We start from the raw sequence: 21,594 nt of genomic DNA, 5'->3' as shown, positions 1-21,594 counted from the left end.
ACAGCAACGGAAACCTTCAATGGTAAATCTCTTCTTACTTTTGTACGATTGTTAAAGGTTAATATTAATAATTATAAAAGACTTCGTAATTAAACTCGGTAGAAAGATGGTATGTCCTCTCTTCGGGCGCCCTTTAATTCGTGATCCAATCCAGAAATTCTTTAATGATGTTCTAGAAGATGTTTTCAGGCTATTATTTGATCTTTTGTCCAAATTTTGGGAAAAAATATATTCCTACGCGTGTCCAGTGCAAATATAAGAAAATGCATGTATTTCCTATTGCAAATATAAGATCTGGCAAGTTTTTCGTTGTATTTCTTTCTCCTGAGATGGCAACTTCCCGACAGTGGCGAGAAATATTTTTGAGTAAGATATGGTGTCAAAGATGTGTTTGCTAGCTTGTGATGAAGTTCATTGTCTCTCTGAATGGTGGGTTCACAGCTATTGTGTCAAGAAATAATGTAATGGCATGTAAATTTTTATCCGAGACTACAGACGCGGTTGTTTGATTGTGGCACGAATGTCAGACAACATGCCATACATTTACAGCACGCACATACAGTATACATAGTGGACACGAAAAGGTGATCTTTATGAATGTATATTTCCACGTTAATTAAATGCTTAGAACTATGTTTATAATTTTACATAAAAGTGAATGATGAATTTATTAATATCAGAGTGTGTTCATTATTTTTTTTTTACACTTTTAGGTCTGTGAACACTGCTGCCAATCTGTACAATTTTGTGAACGATTACCTCATACAAAACAATGATGGAAATGTAATAACCTTGGCAAAAATGTAATAAATGAAAAGCAATGTTTGAGACATGGCATACTGCAGATATTGACAATCAAGGCAATGGCTGTAGGTTTGAAAGAAAACACTGGTTGTGATGGTCTTTGTGTTGACAAATGCTCATGTGACTTATGTAAATGTTATGTAAACTGTTTTGAAATGTGTAAATGTGGCAAAAAGCTGCAATTTTGGGAAATAATTAGAACCCCTCATATAAAATGAGTACATGCTGGATATGATTATTCACGAGTGACTGCTCAGCTATTAAAACAAATGACATTTCATTTCATGCTCCCAGTTTTTAGTGGAGTCCGAGTTGCTCATTTACTTTTGTTACTTTGTATGTATGATTTTATGTTCTTTGTTGTGCATGTCTGTTTTCCATGTCTGGTTTTTGTTCCTGGATTACATTCTTTTGATTACCGCTATAACCTTGGTTCCCTTGATTACTATTTAACAATAAACTTTGACATATTGACCCTATGTGTTGTAAAATGTTTTTCCTCTCACATTTTGTGAAATATTGTGTATATATGGTCGAGATTATCGTGGAAAAAACACTAGAAATTTCGGTATGAGAAAAAACATTGAAAATGACTTCATTTAAGATGCATAGGCACCTTTTTGATCAGTTTTAAATATAAACAAAGATGGCGGCCTCCAGACAATTTGAAGCGGTCGTCCGAGAAAAAAGTGCATTACTAACAAATAAGGTGGACTTCGGTATTCAAATTGATATACTTACATAGCAAAATATGTCTACGTTCGAATCATCTATCGTCCTGGATCCTTGTCGTGATGTTGTCGGTGCAATCAGTCCCGGTTTGAGGGGAGGTCGACTTGTAAAATTTTCCCGATTACTATATATAGGGCGTTTTAAGGGATTCGGTGGTGGTCAAAACAAAAAATATCTCCCGCGACGAATCCCAAAAGGGATTATAGGCATCATATGTTTGGCTGTGATATATTGATTTCAGTTCACTTACCTAAAAATGACACATTTCTGAATATTGTTAGGATGCGAACAGTTTTAATTTCAATAATGGTCTAAAATTCGTGTATAAAATATTAAAAACGGCAAAATTGTTATTCTTTTCGAGGTTGCGACGAACGACATACTTCTGCCAATTGAAAGCTAAGGGAATAAACATTTAAATATTATTTTTTTATAATGGTCTTGTTATTATTGCTTAATGTGTTTAATTTGTCAATATTAAAATCATACGACACAAAATTATTTCAGTATAAATATTCAAAAAAAAAATTACGTTTAGAAATCGTATGAGCACGAACATTTTCAATCAATAACAAATGTACTTCCGGTTAATATTTAAAACAAAATGTCAATGAATAATGAACTGCGACACCTGTAATAATTAAAACATTACTCTAAAACAATCTTGTTTAAAAATTATTTTAATTGCTGTGATAGAATTATGATATGTACGTTGCTTGCGGAAAAAAGGCAGAACAGTTTGTTTGATTGACCAATAAAAATTATTGTCCCATTGCCCTATTCATTTACCCCATTCCCAATGCCACATTACCCATTGCCCCATTCCCCATTGCTGCATCCCCCATTGCCGCATCCCCCATGCCCTATTGCCCCACCACCATTCCCCATCGCCCCATACCCCATAAAATGGGAAGTTTATCCGATACAGGTACTGTATTTAAAAAAAAAAAAACATATAGAAGTTCTTTGGTACAGCCCTACTTGGTGAGAATAAGAAGAACGGAAAAGCCAACAACGAAAGTAATATTTTTTATTTTGCTTAACATATTCAGCACAATTATAAATACTATATAAATATAAAATCATAAGCTTTCAAAAAAAAAAAAAGCTTGCTCACCGTTATAATTTTTTTTGTAGTGCAGGATATGTTTTTACCTGACTTGATGGTGGTTTAGTAAGTCCTATGAGCGTTTGGTCATTTAATTACAAAATGATATACTCAACTGTAGTTAAAGATTTGATGATATTAACAACTGAAAATAGTTCATGAAACCAATTTTCCGTTGTTTTTTTACGGACGACATTTGACGTCAGTTTTAATGATCCATGCACATCTGACGTTACCGTCGAGAACCTACTTAACCAGGAAAATAGGAATCAGTCATATCAACTTTTATCATTCACGTTTTACAATTTTAAACTGCTGTCTAAAATTGGATTAAAGTAATATGACCCTATATTTGAATGTTCTTTTTCCCTTCTCACTATATTATTTTTGTTGTCATGCCAATTTTTTATATATATATGGAGCTGGTTAAACAAATGTAAACTACAGGTTTTGACAGAACGCCAAGAAGTAAAGTGCTATATCATGACAAAGGTGATTAATGAAGTTGAATACTACAACAAAGGTTTTGACCTTTGGTTCTATCATTGTCGTACGTCATTGTACGATGATTCATCTTTTTAATTGTCATTTGAATCGATACTTCTAAACTAAATGCTAACGTTTAAAGTATTTTATCATATTCGAATGTTCTAATTGAGAACTTCCCTTAACAGTTTCTCATCGTTGAAATATATTTTCAATTAAAATATGATATTTTCAGAACTGGCATGTAAACACACTTGTTTTAGGTTATTCGGTCATGTTATCTAATTTCGGTCTATTCTCTTCAGTCTTGATTTAAACATTATTTCAGTAAAATAATGAATAAACGGAATAAAAAAAAAATAAAAATAAAAAATAAAAAAAAATTACAGTAATGTTCAACCTGTCGCATATGGTCGCTTTAATTTATAGTTTGATACTCAGTTTGGGGCATATGCATGACAAATTAAGGGTGTGTAATGTCATGTTGCTTATTCAACTATATAAACTAAATACCAATGACTGAACACGAGTTGTTAAGTTTTCCACAATCTAATCAAATAAGAACATTTTACATTAAAACCTTTAAATATAATTTCAAAGTCAACAGACCGTTACTGCGGGGTTATTTGCACGAAACAGATATGAAACTGTAATTGAGTGATGCCTATACAAATGCGTATTTGATATGATTGACTAGCGTCAGTTTTGGTGATGGGTTTTTCTACACCATGAATCACTTTACCATGGACAGTGTCTGAACTGTAGGTTGACTGGTACTTAACACTTAATTTGAGATGGATTCATTAAAGCACCAACATACATTGGTAAATGTGTAGGTATGATAATTATGTCAACTAACGATGGCTAAACAAAGTAAATACGTTTGACCAGTAATTAGGTTTTATTTACAGTTAAACATTTGGTGGAGTGCAACCATTTATACCAGGTATAGTTAATACAGAACAAAGGATAGATCACAATGTAATGTATTCAAGGCATCGAAAGTAATTCTTCAAAGTGATATTAAATTGTGATGCAAAGTTGAAATCAAATTTTCTGAGGTTTTTCATATTATCATATTGCAAAATAATTTATTTGTAAGCAAATACCACTTCCTTTTTCCCCATTACTGTTCTTGGTATGTCGATGCCCTTTTCTGTGTAGTTTTAATTTAAGACAAATATATAACTATCATGGTATGTCTTGAAATAACTTTTTTTCTATTGAAATATAAACAAACTGCGGAAAAGTAAAAAAAGAAACAATATCGACAGTAGCAATGAAATTCACAATGAATTCTTGTAAAAGTGTAAATGTATGTTTATGAAAAGCATTTAGCGTAACAAATACAAAACTGTTACTTTTAACTCGCGTCACATTGTTATTTATATTGCGTAGAGTTTATCAGTTATTATACTTCATTTAATGTTAAAAAAACAAAACAGTGATAAATCGCATTCCTACAACCAGTATTTATTGACTCTATGAACATAAAATTATTGCTCCATTTCACAACGCAAAACACATGGAACACAATATGTAGCAAATTATCAAAAGAACAGACAAAATAACGAAATATGAGGAAAGACTGAAAAATTGAATCACGATACCCACAGGAAAAAAAAACACACAACACCAACAGAAAAAAAAACACAAACAGAAAACCAAATGAACCAAAAATATTATGATCAGAACCGAGGAATTATGTATTGTTGGCTCTAATTGTTTACATACTAGCAAGCATGATGTTTCTATACATTCAAATGTATCGTTTTCCTCATAGAAGATTTGTGGATCTATATACAACTGTTACTGAACATTTTTCTGATAAAAATATATAAAGAAACAAAAGTATACTGTTGAAGTCTATAGATTATATAGATTTGTACAATGTAAGCCGTTAACTTCGTCTTCAACTCAATACATTGTTGACACTGAAAGTATTATTACGGATGTTTTTAGTTAATATTATATTTTGTTCCGCTTGAGGTCACGACAATTAAAATTTAGCAGATGGCTATTTCAAGTGTTTCCGCCCGTTCTCAAACATCATCATTGCATGACTATAAACCACCAGGAAATTAATGGGAACACATATCATATCCTTTCAAAGGGAATGAGTTTTAAAAACAATGTTCATTCCTTATAAGCAGTGACCTTTTATATCCTGTTTTATTTGATCAATAGTTTCCTCTAAACTACTCTGGCTCTTTTATCGTGTAGTTTTGAATATATTCTATTTATACATATTTTTATTTTATTTACTCATTTGTTTTATTTGACGTTCTATTTTTTCATATGCATAAATAGTTTCTCGTTTTACTCAACCGAGAAAACAAAGGAATATACAATTTGTCAGAATGCACAACAACATGTGCGTACCAAAATAATATCAGTCCTTCAATATTATTTTCACCATGTAAATATAAGACAAAATAACTTTGATTACAATAGCACGGCATCACTCCTGCAATTTTGTCTTTCTTTTCATCTTGTTCACTTCATATGCAGTTTCAAAATCATCATCACTGTCATCGTCATCCTTTGGTTTAGGCAGGTTACGTAACTTTTTTGTAAAATCTATATCAATGTAGTCAGTTTTGGGTTGATGTCCATGAATCCTTAGTTCGTTGGCCTCCGTTTTTGGATCAAACGTCACTTCAACGTAATTCAGTTCGTGAGGTTCCTGTTGAACAAATGCAAATTCAATCTTTTCTCCAAGTGACAAATGCAACAATAAGAAAAATTGTTTGCGCCCTTAAATTGTTTACGCCTGATCAGATTTGTTTTATAGCACAACAAATGCAGTAAGCTAACACATAGGCGGCAAGATATTGTTTTAATATACTAAGAGATCACTGCTTTTTAAAGTAAATAATATTTTTAACAACAATACCTGAGTTTCAATACCACTTGCAGAGTTCTGACCTGTAGTCTTTGTAGAGGGTTGATCATTTTGTTTTGCTGTGAAGGTAAAACGGTTAAAATTCAGTATGAATGCTGGATGAATAAAATGAACAAGACTGAAACATTCCCGAACAGTGGTTGAAACCCCATATCAGTACACATTATGGATGGAGTGTGTGACTATAATATATGAATAACTTTTAATTAAATTACGTGTTTTATTAAGATAATTTAAAGCTGACTATTATTTTCACGGAATAAATGATATCGGTTTGTATTAATGCGTTTTTGGTCAAAAACCATTTCGAAATGCTGAATCCAATCACTGATAAAAAAGGAATGTTGAAAACAACTTATTAAAATGTATTCATTTCTATAAAAAAAAGACCTGAAAAAATTTGTATTTCTAATATGTCTACCTTTTGCTTTTTTTATGCGAGTCCTGTCTGTTCTTGGCTTTGGTCTAACGTCATATGAAACAGCATGAGCATGAGAAGACAGTGTAATGTTGTGCCTTCTGTCGAAAGAAGAGTAAACCTGCACTTCATTATTCTGCTCACGAGGTGGAAGGTTCGGTGGATGCCCATACATATCGGCAATTGCGCCAGGTCCAAAGTTTACGATGCCTATCAATTAAACGGGGAAATATTTGCTTAAACTTATACACATTTATTTTCAGCTACTTTGAAATATGGTTATCAATCTTTTAGTTTTGTTTGAAAACTAACATGACATATAATGACATCGCACCAAAAATCTACGAGGAAAAGCATAACTGGCCAATTATATGTATATCTGAAATATCGTATAAATGTCACATAATTTCAGTCACCCCTTAACCCTTTTGACTACTGTGCTAGTTATTACAGCTATTCGTCCTGATGAGATTTGTATCAAACATGTTTGGTTGAATAAGTCTGTAACAAAACTGTGTGAGAAAATTTATATTTTGTTCACTTTAAGATATTCACTTATTTAAATTTGATCTTAATTTGTAAAATACCATTCTGTTCTTGTTGGTTCTCTTCACCACGTTTCAAACAGCTGCAACACAAGAGAACTGGAAGTTACACTAACAAAGATACCAATAATTATATTAACAACATCACGTAAAATTTGATAGATAATGCAAATAAATAAATTAAGCAGATATTATAAATTAAACGAAAAACTCCATTTTTTGTATTTTTCATCGAAATTGGATAGCATTTTTTCATGTTTATCGGTAAAAGTTTTTTAAATCCTGAAATGAAGACTCACAGAAACATAAACAAGTTGCTAAACAGGAAGAGTAATATGATGTTCAACAAAGGCTAAAAGAGTGAGTTAAAACATATCTTGCTCTAAAATAATTAATATACAGAAAATCTGTATATATATATATCATTAAAAAGAGAAATAATATGTTAAATAATATAATTTGTTACAAGGTTAGATTTAAAAGGAAGAAGTTTTCATACAAACCTCTTATTATGAAAAAAGTAATTTCATTGAATAGGAGAGCTTTAAGTGTTACAAAATGCATATTATTTATAAAGAACTATTCACACGCATAGAGAAATAACATGAAGGAGCTGCCCATAAAGTTAAAGATTTATACCTGGTTACTCTGCATATCAAGTCTTTTGCTGAGAAATTGGTAATGTAATATGCTTTTAAATTCAAACAAAATATCAAAATTTGTGGTGAAAAATGAATTTTATTTGAAAAATGTAGATATTGACAAGGTTTCTCCTACAGAATAATACCAACAGCAAATAAACAAAACAAACCGCTTGAAATTTAAAGTAAAAATATAAGTAATTCCGTGAAATATGACTGTTTGCGTAAGTTATGATAATTTATTATCCTTACCTCGAAGGATAAAATATACAAGTAAGAAAATGATGACCAGTCCAGGAATGGACAGGAAAGCGTAATACCCGATAGTACTTGGACTATTTTCATGTTCTTCCTTTTCCTCTGCAAGCAAAAAAATTTTCTTAAAACGCATACAACATTCTTTACTTTGAATCCACCAATACAACTGAATTATCAAATATTATAACTATCAAGCACATCAGAGATAATATGCAATTTAAATGAGTTCAAGTAACTTTACAACATCATTTACGTTTTAACAAGGGAAACTAAAAAGGTATCAAATATAATCGATTTTTGGTATATAATCTGATCATTTTGTAAGTTAAACGGATCTTAGAGCATCTGATTCCGTAAAACGCACCATCCATAAACTGGGAATGGATGCATCATTATGTGGGTATATATATACTAGGTACAGGTCTCACTAACCACTTCTAACGTTTCCATTAATTTACATGTTAAAAAAGTAATTTTCACTGTGAATTCCCACGACAAATAACATCTTGAAGTTGCATACCGTTGCGAAGCTTGGAAAATAAGGCTTCCAAAATCATTATGCTAATGGTACGATGATAGTAGAGATTCTTCACAAAATTTACTTGAATAAATAATACTGAAAATCCACATTTTTACCTGTTCTGCTAACTGACAGCATGGAGGCAAATTACTCACACATGTAAACAATATTCATACACTTTTGTAGTTAATTACATATATGACTTTAAAGTACACATTCTCAGCTTCATTTTGACTACTTTTAATCATAATACACACAAATAATGCACTTACAATGCATATGTCTAGGTTCAGTGTGTTTTTGGTACTACATAGGGGGTGGCCATTTGACCCGGAAGTGGTTAGTGAGACCACAGGCTAAAATAAAAATAGTGTATATCCGACAGAGATGAGCAACTCTTACACTAGATCTTTAATTACTGCTTTTGATTTCTTTTTGAAACAGTGTACTTACTTGTTCTAACATTCGTTTCCTCAGTATATTCACTTCTATTTATCTTATTATACGCATACATTCTAATAACATATTGAGTCCAGGGATATAGATCTTCGAGGAATATTTCATTTTCGTCAACAGTTTCAATACTCATCCACGTTTTCTCATCGTACTTTCTGTATTCAACTTCAAAGGTCAGCTCATAACATCCATTGTAACCTGGAATCCAGGAGATCTTCACATCTGTAGACGAAGGTTCAAACGTCAACGATGTCGGTTTGAATGGTCTGCCTGTCAAAAGATTTTGCTATCTGTCATTACTTAATAATAATAATTGGTATAAAAAAGCTAGTCTAAAATTAATGTACGTTTCGCGAAACGCGGGCCAAGTCACCTTTCATGTGCATATTGCTTCAAATTTCTGACTCTCCTAGCCACCTAAGACGTCAAAATATTACAATGTCCTCCATTTGGACACGATTTCCTACTCGATCATTCCAATATGGATGCCTTTTTCGGAGTTTTGAAAATTTTCGGTTAATGATTTGTGAAATTCCGTTTCTGAGAAATTTTCCTGAAAAAGTTCATAATAGGAAGCCAGAAGATAACGGAAATATAATAATAATAATAATAATAATAAACGAAGTGGAAGCAATGAGACACCGACATTTCGTTATCGGTAACTTAGTAAAAACTAAGTAAAAACAATGAGTCACAACCAAATCTTGGTCGGTGACTTTAAATAAGTCAGGTAAAAGATCCAATTAACTTGAATTATTATATATTCTCACATTAATAAAACAAATATTTGAGGTGACATACGGTTAAAATATTTATGGCAATGAGTACTCGTAAGTCCGAAGAGATACCGAATGCTGATATGGAAGTGGGTGACATTTTAGTTATATTGATTGCTTAATCATTACGAGATATAGAATATGAACAGTGCAACTCCAATTATTTCACTTATGATCAATCTAAAAAACGTCATTGTTATGACTTACCACAAACTAATAATTTTACACTTTCAGACAGAAGTGTTTCATTAGCGTCATCAATAGCCTCGCATGTATATATAGAACCATGGTCATCCATCGAGGGTTTTAAAGGGAGCTTTAAAATGCTGGTCCCATTCGATACCATCATCGTCTTGTCATGGGACCATTTCAATAAACTTAAAGGCTGTCCTTGTGTTATGGAGCATTCTAGTAAAATTTCTGCATTCTCATTTACTTTGATTAATCCGTTGTCATCTTTATTAGCAATTATCATGTCTGTAGGGTCTACTGAAATATGAATCGATAAACGATTTTACGAAACAAACTTGTCTTTACTCTGCGAATTATAATTACACACAAGCACTATGTAAAATTTGAAATATTGCTATTGCAAACAGAGTTGCATAATAAAAAATTGCGAATTTCAACGAATCGCATGTATTTTAAGAAATTGATTTAATGCAGAATTAAGTTTTGTTGAACTGTATGTACGTCTATTTATACTTTGTAGTAAGAAATTAAATATTGTAGTTTTCGTCTGTTTCAAGGCATTTCAAAATCGTTAAAATTAAGGAGAATTTATATGTTAACAAATCAATGATGAGTAATTACAAAATTACCAAACTGATAAAATCTAGGCCGTAGTAAATAGGAGAGTTTGTATAACAAATGACAATATCAAGACATAAAGGTGCAGTGGTACTGACTTGGTGCAGGCATTTAAACAGACAATAAATAAATAAGTTGAAATAAAATGATATAAATACAATAAAAAAATACGTCAATCCAAGCTACGCTTAAAAATGTCTTGAAATTTATGACGGTGCGTCAAGTTCAAGATGAAAGAATGACCTACAAGTAAGAAATACAGAAAATTAATTTGTAGATACATGAATATCCATCATCTATTATTTGTTTGCAGAATCAGAATACTTTTGAATAAGATATGGATATCGAAAGTAAAACTATTTTAGACAGCATATGAGTCTTTTTTGTTTTTGTTTTGTTTGTAATCTTCCAAAAATCACGCGGAAGGTGCTGCGTCAGACGTCTCTTTAATTTCTAGTTCTATTATTAACAATAGGAAAAGGGACAGATATGGCAACACGTGACAAATGCACAATCATATAACCTATATAAAAAAGTAAATAGACAGAGATCACCGAAAGGTATTCAATAAGTGTAAAAACATCTTGAAGAAAGCTATGAAAAATCCCGACAACAAAAGAAATAAAATACTCGCTAACAGAACGATGACAAGATTTCAAAAATAAACTAAAAAGGCAAATAACATATGGACATGAAGATACATTAATGACAAAATTGAATCGATTTTATAAGGCCTTAGCCACACCCTGTAAGGTCAAAAATGAACTGTAAAGACAAATAAAGACACTCTGAAATTCCCTCATTTATATATCTAATTCTCCTTTATGGAATACTTCAACAAACAACGTAGAGACAAAATGAGATATCCAATTAAGAACGCTCGCACTTACAGAAAGCTAGCTCAGGTCATAATGAAAAATGACAATACCATCAAAATGACTATAATCCATGGGCTTCGAGGGTCCATCGTGCACCCCCATTCCCGAATCATCTACTTCATGGTGATTTTAGGTACTTTTATATCCCCCTCCTCATTACCGAATCAATTTGTCGCCAAAGATTATTCTCGGATTTTTCTAAATATAAGCCTATATTTGTAACCAACTGGGACAAGAAGCCAAGATTTTTTTACTCAGTTGTTTGAGTGTCTATGACTTCCTGGGATAGCATATGAGAACAAACTAAACAAATTTAGGTATCATATGTTTCAGCTTTACAACGGTATCACGAAAGTTGCAATTAAACTTAAGTTTTTTTCGCTTAAAGGGAAAGACCACCTTTGCATTAAGTTAGGCTTTTATGATAAATCATACCCATGTAAACAAAAATGATTAACCTTTAGTGCAAAATGGGCTATGTAAACCCATAATATGTAAAGTTCGAAATCTTTGAAATATATGTGGATAGCCATCTTGAAGAACTCTCCTATCTGACGGAAGATCATAAGCAGACTTTATTGATTTTTACCGATAGCTTCCGATTGGCTCGTGGCGTCACTAAGTTGGTCTGGTACTGATATCAGTACTGCAAATAAAAGGTAAACAGAGAATACTCCGTAAATTTTTCTACGATCATGTTTATCAAATTACCAAAAACATGTTGTCTTGTCAAGCTTACGATTACACGAATTATAAAAAAGAAATATCCTAAACGTTCTTTGACCGGCTACTCGAACATTCCTCAGAAGAAGCCATTAGATTTCCTCCCAAACATACTAGTCTTTTGGCTGCAAATTCCGTTGCTCGTCAATGTTGTCTGACATTTGCTTACATGTTGTGCCTCAATCTCTTCTGTTAATATGGGTTTAAATTATAGGGGAAAAGTCCAAAATTTCCGATTTCTTCGGACATCATAATCAATTACCTATTTACTTTCACTTTACAAACCGACTTCGTGACGTCACAGCTGAACCGATTATGGTGGCACCCATAGTTGCAGGAAATTCAAATTCCCTTATTATAAATCGCGATTAATTAGTTAAGAAAATGAAAATATTTTGTTTCAATGTGATTTTCACTAACATTTAACAGATTAGTTTCGATATTTATGACTTGCACAATAACATGGTATTTTCCTTTAAACTGACATATTTTTCAGTATCTAAACCCCTAGAGTATTAATGCTTCAATAACAAATGGCTTTTATGGTATTCCTGCCATTCGACTCCACTAAACTAACACGTCTCAAATTTGGTATCATTCGATATATAATTTAATTTTCTGCTTAAATGAACCATGCAAACTATAGAATCTACATTGATAACGAGTCGATTATGGAATTTCTCACATCGAGTGAAAATAAATTTTATAGTTTTGATCGCGAGGCTTGCCGAGCTATTCAAACTATAAAATTTATTTTACGAGATGTGAGAAATTCATAATCAATATGCTTTGAGTGTAGATTCTGTTTTTCTTATGCCGTAAAAACGTAAAATAAAAATACCCCAAAAATGCAAAGCGCACGAAACGTTATAATTCCGATTCGTAGGAAACATGTTGACGTCACACAAACGCAATTATTCCAAATAAAAAAAAGACAATGTCAAAGGTTTTCCACTTAAAATCTTCCCGAGTCCCTTCATTAGGTAATTTTAAGTGTTCGCATTCATTTAATTTGCAAAAATATCTCATTTTCAAGAATTTGGTCAAAAAATATGTATTACAGCCATCAACATAATAATGATATAGATAATTTTAACATTTTTTTAAATTAATTTTAGACCAATAGTTATATAAAAGTGTTCTCACACATACACTTTGCAAAAGTATGTCATTTTGAAGATTTTTGACTGAAATATGAGTGTTGCATCCACCAACCGGATACTAATATTGCTATTTTTAATATTTAAAAAAAAAAAAATTGACCATTTTTGAAATTGAATTTATTCGCATCCTTACAAACGGCAAAAATATGTAATTTTTTCGAAATTTGATTGAAATAAATGTATCACAATTTTAACATTTTAAGCAATTATATAAGACCATTAAGGTAATTTGAAGTGTTCACATTCACTTAATATGCAAAAATATCTCATTTTCAAGAATTTGGTCTGAAAAATACGTATTACAGCCATCAACATAATAATGATATAGACAATTTTAACATTTTTTATACTTCACCCATTGCATGCCAAATTTCACTTACAAAAAGCTATTGCAGAACTTCGAGATTGAGGACTTCAAAGCTAAACCACCTGACTGTTCTTGCAAAAACTCTCCATTCAAATATGGTCCTTCCGGTCACGTCGTTACAGGAGATTTGTCCTTCATCGAAAACGAATCTCTGTGTAATATCCTTTCTTAAGGTCACAAGTACTGTGAACTACGCTCCATAAATTGGAATTATAACTTTAAAGTTCTTATGGATGCCGTGGAGGACTACACAAGAAACTTGATAAAACGAGAACAAGAGAACAAGAAGACATTGATTCTCTGTCAGAGTGGTTAAAGACCGTGAGGTCTTTGATTTTGAAACGAAGTAAAGTATTAAGTAGGTCAATGAGTGCCAATGGTACATCATTTTTCAAGGACCTTGATATAACAAAAACATTGTCTACTATACATGACAAATATGTTGTCGTACCAGCAGACAAAGCCTAAAACAGCATTGTTTTTCATCTGCAAAACGATTTACATCCAATGTTTATTATCAAAGGTAGACGTAGAAAATAATAACAGTGATGGAACCTATACTGCTACCACACTCTCCAAAGAAGAAATTGTGGGCAATGTCCTAATTTTGGGGATTTGATGCATGGCATCTACACCAAAGAACTTGAGATAAAGGATACTACAGGCACTGTAAAGTCAGCCTAATATCTTGACCTACACTTTGAAATCGATGGTAAAGGAAAACTAATGACCAAACTTTACGACAAACTTGATGACTTATTATTGAACATTGTCAACTTCCTTTTATCTGTGCCAACATCTCTTCAGCACCTGCATATGGTGTGTTCATATCACAACTCATACGTTATGCCACAGATTGCCGAGACTACACAGACCTTTTTTAACGCGCTAGAATTCTAACAAATAGGCTTCTGGAGCAGGGTTATGTTGCTACAAGATTGAAGTCATCACTACAGAAGTTTTATGGTCGTCATTGTGAACTAGTGGATCGTTATAGTGCATCCATCTGCACCATGAAAACTGATTTATTCAACGGGTCATAGTTTTCCTTTCCTCGTTTGTCTACCCCGGATTTGACTTTTTATGAGCAACTCGGCGGGTGTTTCTAGAAAAGTAGAGGACGCTTACCCTACCGGTGCACCTGGTCCATGCTCCCAGATTTTAGTGGAGTCCGAGTTGCTCATTTGCTATTGTTACTTTGTATGTATGATTTTAGTTACTCTATGTTCCTTGTTGTGTGTGTCTGTTTTCCATGTCCCTGGATGACATTTTTTTTATTACCGTTATAACCTTGGTTCCCTTAATTACTCTTACCTTAATTTCAGACGAATATGTATATTAAAAGTGTTTGCACACATACACTTTGCAAAAACATGTCATTTTGAAGATTTTTGACTAAAATATGAATGTTGCAACCACCAACCGGATACTAATATTGCCATTTTAAATATATTTAACAAACATTTTTGACCATTATTGAAATTAAAATTATTCGCATCCTTACAATCTGCAGAAATATGTCATTTTTGAGAAATTTGATTGAAATAAATGTACTACAGCCACACATATGATGTTTTGTTTTGACAACTTTAACATTTTAAACAATAATTTAAGATAATTAAGGATATTTCAAGTGTTAGCACTCATTTACTTTTCAGAAAATATCTCATTTTCAAAAACTTTTTCTGAAATATATGTATCAAAGCCATCACCATAATAATGATATAGACAATTTTAACAATTTTTAGAATAATTTTAGACTAATTGGTATATTTAAATTGGTCGCACACATACACTTTGCAAAAATATGTCATTTTGAAGATTTTTGACTGAAATATGAGTGTTGCAACCACCCACTGGATACAAATATTTCCAGTTTTAATGTTTTTAAGAATAATTTTGCGCCATTATTGAAATTAAAATTATTCGCACCCTTACAATCTGCAGAAATATGTCATTTTTGAGAAATTTGATTGAAATAAATGTATCACAGCCACACATATGATGCTTAGTTTGACAATTTTAACATTTTAAACTCTTATTTATGACCATTAAGATAATTTTAAGTGTTTGCACTCATTGTATTTGGAAAAAACATCTCATTTTTAAGAATTTGGTTTAAAATTTATGTAAACACAAATCAACAAAAACCTTATCTGGACAATTTGAACATTTTAAGAATAATTTTAGAAACGAAATTCATTCACAATTTATACATACATATATATATAATTTTAAGAATATTGTGCATGATTATTTCTCATGCAGCCCAGAGTGGCGATAACACATGTAAACAATGCAAATATTGCGTGATTTCGGTAATTCTCGAACTCGCCAGCGAGATTCCAAAATCAATATTGATTGTACAATTTTTTTTGCATCCTAATGCATTATATGTGTTTGATAAAACATTTACTTATCTTTTTCTTTTCGGAATGGGGAAAGGCATTTGACAACGGGAAATAAGTCGCAATGGGGGATGGAGCAATGGGGAATGGGCTATAGGGTATAGAGTATGGGACAATGGTGAATGGGGCAATGGGGCATGGGGCAATGGGGTATGTGGCAATGGTGAATGGGAGTTCGGGCAATGGGGTATGGGGCAAGTGGGAAGTTTATCCCATACAAGAACTGTAGTTCTTATTTAAGGTAAGAATACACCAAAATTATCTCATTTAACTGAAACATAACTACAATGGCAATCGAGGTGATTCAAGATGGAGTAAATCGATTTCTAAGCCAATCGAAGTGATCAGAACATTTTTTTTCCACATCAATCAAGCGGTATGAAAATTCAAGCAAAATTAGAGAAACTACTTTCCATTTAAAAGAAAATAAAAATATTACCCCTACCGCTAGAAAACTGGTCTCAGTATCAAACAAAATTGTCATTCACAGGATACTGACATTGTAAAACTCACATTTTAGGAATTCATAATTAAGATAATGATGTTCCTAACATATCTGATCAAATAAGGCGCTTAGATTTTCCTTTTTGGGTGACAATTACTACTAAATCGGAGTAAGGGGAATGTTCAGAATTTCAGAATTTTCTTCTATATCATCCGATATTGTCTTTTGTTCAGATCACGTAGTTTAAACAAGCTTTCGTGTGCTACGGTGTATTGATATAGGGTCTTAGCTTCAAAATGGTCACAAGTAAGAAATATTTGAACTTTTCACAGTCACGTTTGGTGAAAAATGGCCACCCTCTTTTTTTGAAAAAAATGCGTCAACATGAATTAAAATGTTAGTTTTTGGCTGATAAACTGTGCATAACAGATATGTTGGGTACTGTTGTTTTAATTTAACATATCTTGTCATTTCAGGCAAGTATTTTTTCAGTTTCAATGTTACAATAACGAATATCTGTGTAATATCCTTTCTTAAGGTCACAAATACTGTGAACCACGCTCCATGAATTGGAATAATAACTTAAAGGTCTTATGGATGCCGTGGAGGACTACGCAAGAAAATGGATAAAACGAAAACAAGAGAACAAGAAGACATTGATTCTTTGTCAGAGTGGTTAAAGGCCGTGAAGTCTTTGATTTTGAAACGAATGAAAGTTTTAAGCAGGTCAATGCGTGCCAATGGTACATAAGTTTTCAAGGACCCTGATGTAGCAAAAATATTGTCTACTATACATGACAAATATGTTGTCGTACTACCAGACAAAGCCCAAAACAACATTGTTTTTGTTTGTTTTTACATCCAATGTTTATTATCAGAGGTAGGCGTAGAAAATAATAGCAGTGATAAGACGTATACTACCACCACACCCTCAAAGGAAGAAATTTTGGAAAATCACAATCTTAATTTTGGGGAATTAATACATCGCATCTACCCCAAAGAACTTGAGATAAAGGAACTCTCCTTTCATCTGTGGCAACATCCCTTCAGCACCTGCGTATGTTGTGTTCATATTACAACTCGTACTTTATTCTACACTTGCCGAGACTACGCAGACTTTTTGTATCGCGCTAGAATTCTAACAAATAGGCTTCTGGAGCAAAGTTATGTTGCTACAAGATTGAAGTCATCACTACAAAAGTTTTGTGGCCGTCATCATGAACTCGTGGATCGTTATGGTGTATCAATCTGCGCCATTCAAAAGTGATTTGTTAAACATGTCATAGTTTTCCTTGGTTCCCTTTATTACCCTTCCATTTCACCTATAATTGGCAGTTTTTTTTCAAATACCTATCTGAAATAAGCTTTTGTTAATTCTAATAAGTTATATTGTGTCCTAGCTTTATTATGAGCCCGAATAATAAATATTCGATTTTTTCCAAGGAGAGGTTCGTGGAATTAAAAAAAACTTATAAAAACTCTACTGAAATGAATGAAAACAGCAGATGCACATCGGAATGTTACGTGTTTATGTTTACATGATTAAGGATGTGCAGTAATTCATACATTCACAAGCCACGCTGTCCATATACCAATCAAAAATTGACCACAGTTGTAATCTCAAAGCCTGTTAAGGACGTCATATTAGAATATACATTAAGCCCTTTTTTCTGCCTGTATTAAGGTGTCGTTTTGTGCTTAACAAGAGTACTTAGTTGTATCATGTAAAAATTAAAGATATGTGCTAGTTACACGTAATTAAATTTATAGCGGAAGAGCGTCAGCGACGTTCTATATATACAGAAGCTCTGAAACATGAATAGCTCCAATTGTTCTGTCAGGAGTCAGGTATTTGGAAACATCGTATGCAGATAGGAAGTGAATTTTTGATTTTTTACGTAGACGAAAAGCAAATGTATAGCATATGTATAGCATTTTCCTGTTAGGGGAGATATCAGCTATATACCAAGATGACGGTGCTTTACCAACAATGTCGAATTTTATTTGACAATAAAAGATTCGTCCTACTTGTCCAAAGCATAATTGCATAACATTTCATGCATTTAATAAAGATAAGTTCGTACTTACGTCGTTTTGTAACATTGTACAAGGTACCTGTTTCATCATCAAAGCATTTGTAAACGCCTTCATACTCTTTTGCAAACTTAAAAATCGTAAGAATAGAAATTTTATGTTCCATTTTGACTGATATCTCTGATTTTCTGTTTATATCAACCTCCATCCCAACAGCATATATATCATTTTTCGGTGGACCTGTCCATGTCACCGTCAAATTTTGTATTTTGCATCTAAGGTTAATTTCTTCGCCAAGCTTGAAATATTCAGTGTATGGAGTATATGATATGTTTGTAGCAGATAACTGATCTGGAATAAATAAGAAATGACTCAAAATAAATACGAACTTAAGTTTTTTTTTATTATTGACAGAATAAAAACTAGTTCGTCTAATCTGAATTAAGTGATTGTTTTCTGTAAACACTCAAACTGAACTACAACTCGCTATAACACAATATGAACTAAACAGAGATAAGCAAGTATGTAATGCTTGTTTTATATACACATACAGTAACATGGAAATTCTCCTTCATCTTTTTGAAATACTTTCAATCTAACCTTAAACTGAACTTGGATAAAACCTGCATAAACTTTAGTTTTGAAAAAATTCAAATCAAATTATGGAGCTAATTGTAATATTTAATACATTAAGATGCTGTTGATTACAACAGAACAGAACACTTTATTTACGATACTCAAATACTCAATCATATTTGATTTTATAATCTTATCGGTGTGTTTCCTTTATCTGAAGTAAAACATGAAGACTTAATTTACATTTACTTCACATTAATCTGCGGTTAAAGTGAAAAGCAAAACACCAATTACAAATACGTACAGAAATACAGCATCACAAAGATCAACTTTTGGGTAATCATTTTTGTCTTCATTTTTTGCTGGTGATTTATTCTAAAACGAAATGTATCATTAATTCTAGTCAAGTGGGTCTTACCAAAATTACGTAAAACAGGAAATACACAAAATAAGGGAACGTTTTGCTTATAGTAATCAGAAAAAAAAATACTTGCTTTTACAACGATTTAATGATTCTTAAAATATTTTCCATTTTACACCAATTTCATACACTGATATTTATTTATTTGAAAAAAGTCTATCTAGATACACAACGGATAGAGAGAGTAAAGAAGGTGTACAGATTTGACAAAATAAGCATAAGACGATCCGCTGCTTATTATGGATCATACGTTCGATGAATTGTTGCGAACATTCTTTTAATGCAAAAAAAACAAAAACAAAACAAAAAAAAACAAAAACAAAAAAAATTCAATAAAACAATTTGCAATACATGTAATTTTTTCCACGAAATAACACATATGACTTTATTATTTTTATTCTCTCGGAACTTAACTTAGTCGTACTCGTAATTATACTTGCACTTCTACTTGTGACGTATTTCTACAGGGGCATCTCAAAATCGATAATACTAACAAGGTCTGAATAAGACGTGACTAAAAATCTTCATAAGGAAATTTTAGATCGATAAAATGCACACTTTTTACAAGCCTATAATATTTTATAAGTATGATAATTTCCTGGTGATATAAAAAGTATTGACCGGCATATACCATTTCGATACAGAAAATTAATACAATTGTACAACCGTCATTCGTTTCCGAATTTCTGACAGTTTATCAACATTTTAATCAACAAGATCATTCAATCCTTTCTATGAAAATTACCATCTTACGAACAGTCCCATTCCAATAAAAACTATCGTAGGGAAAGAGAGGAGTACTGGATACGCAGACCAGGTACTGCAATACCTTACGTATGCAATGACAACATCAAAAGTAAAGAAAACCTTTCAAGCCAATATAACAATAACATAAATGTGATGAATTCATTTGACAAAAATGCAAGACGGGGAAGGAATCATGACCATTGCCATCATACATCACCTATGTTACATGATGTCACAATAGATGGTCTCCTTCTCCTTCCCTTCACACAAAAACCTCTTGAACTCCACACATTAGAACCAAACTTTAATCTATACCTTTCACTCTATTACACTCCCTTTACAAAAAAAATCTTGACACCTCTGTTTCCGACCCTACCTCTCCATTATACAGACTTCTTTTTGGATATTGTTTTCCATAGACTCTTTAAACCAGTTTGTGTGAAAAGTCAAAAAAAAAAAGATCATTTCTTTCACTACTGTTTGTCAACAAAGGTAAAGATACAATTAATTTGGCTAACATCCTCCATCACAAAAACGTTACCAACAAAATTCCCCCCATATTTCAAAGACAAATCCATACTAATTATTTCATATTCCTATACTTCACTCATAATTGAATTTTCAATTATAAAAGGCTATTGCAGAACCTCGAGATTAAGGACTTCAAGGCTAAACCACTTCACTGTTCTTGCAAAAACTCTCCATTCAAATGTAGTCCTTCCTGTCACGTCGTTCTGGAAGATTTAACCGTCATCAAAAGCGAATCTCTACGTAACATCCTTTCTAAAGGTCCCAACTACCGTGAACCATGCTCTATAAATTGAAATTATAACTAAAGTTCTTATGGATGCCGTGAAGTACTATGCAAGAAAATGGAAAACACGAGAACAAGAAGACATTGATTCTCTGTCAGAGTGGTTAAAGGCCGTGAGGTTTTTTAATTTTGAAACGAATGAAAATTTTAAGTAGGCCAATGAGTGCCAAGGCTACATCTATTTTCGAAGACTCCGATGAAGCAAAAACATTGTCTACTATACATAACAAATATGTTGTCGTACCAGCAAAGCCCAAAAAACAACATTGTTTTTTTTCTGCAAAACGTTTAACATCCAATGTTTATTATCAGAGGTAGACGTAGAAAATGATAACAGTGATAAGACCTATACTGCCACCACACTCTCCAAAGAAGAGATTGTGGTAAACTATAAATCTGTGCTATCCTCTTTTGGTCTTTCTACCAAGGACGATGATTGTGATTTGCCGTCTATGTACTGGATTCCTAAACTCCCTAAGAATCCATACAAACAACGTTTCATAGTTGGATCTGCAAAATGTACCACCAAACCTCTTTAAAAAGTTTTAACTTCTATACT

The 21,594-nt window shown here is 32.3% G+C and overlaps 1 protein-coding gene across 4 annotated transcripts in view; it reads right to left on the bottom strand.

The window, feature by feature from the left end:
- Window positions 1–2,596: 2,596 nt before the first annotated feature.
- LOC148608609 (uncharacterized) overlaps window positions 2,597–21,594 on the bottom strand; it is a 35,452-nt gene continuing 16,454 nt past the window's right edge. The window contains exons 2-12 of one of the 4 annotated variants that reach the window (XM_088545471.1): window positions 20,869–21,034; window positions 19,358–19,428; window positions 18,532–18,828; window positions 9,857–10,138; window positions 8,871–9,143; window positions 7,892–7,999; window positions 7,638–7,665; window positions 7,041–7,081; window positions 6,457–6,663; window positions 6,027–6,094; window positions 2,597–5,816 (exon numbers count right to left, since the gene is read on the bottom strand). In XM_088545471.1, coding sequence (XP_088401597.1) covers window positions 5,592–5,816; window positions 6,027–6,094; window positions 6,457–6,663; window positions 7,041–7,081; window positions 7,638–7,665; window positions 7,892–7,999; window positions 8,871–9,143; window positions 9,857–10,138; window positions 18,532–18,828; window positions 19,358–19,409 — 1,581 coding nt within the window. In that variant the 5' untranslated portion in view covers window positions 19,410–19,428; window positions 20,869–21,034 and the 3' untranslated portion in view covers window positions 2,597–5,591. Of the gene's footprint in view, window positions 5,817–6,026; window positions 6,095–6,456; window positions 6,664–7,040; window positions 7,082–7,637; window positions 7,666–7,891; window positions 8,000–8,870; window positions 9,144–9,856; window positions 10,139–18,531; window positions 18,829–19,357; window positions 21,035–21,594 lie in introns of all 4 variants that reach the window. The other 3 variants (XM_088545472.1, XM_088545470.1, XM_088545473.1) reach the window with 3 other exon arrangements.

The sequence above is a fragment of the Perna viridis genome, chromosome 9 (assembly GCF_037379345.1).
Source record: "Perna viridis isolate PV_CMFRI_1.1 ecotype Kerala chromosome 9, ASM3737934v1, whole genome shotgun sequence".
In the NCBI taxonomy this organism is placed as follows: Eukaryota; Metazoa; Mollusca; class Bivalvia; order Mytilida; family Mytilidae; genus Perna; species Perna viridis.
The sequence above is the reverse complement of the archived record's forward strand: the minus strand, read 5'-3'. Positions and strand labels throughout refer to the sequence as shown.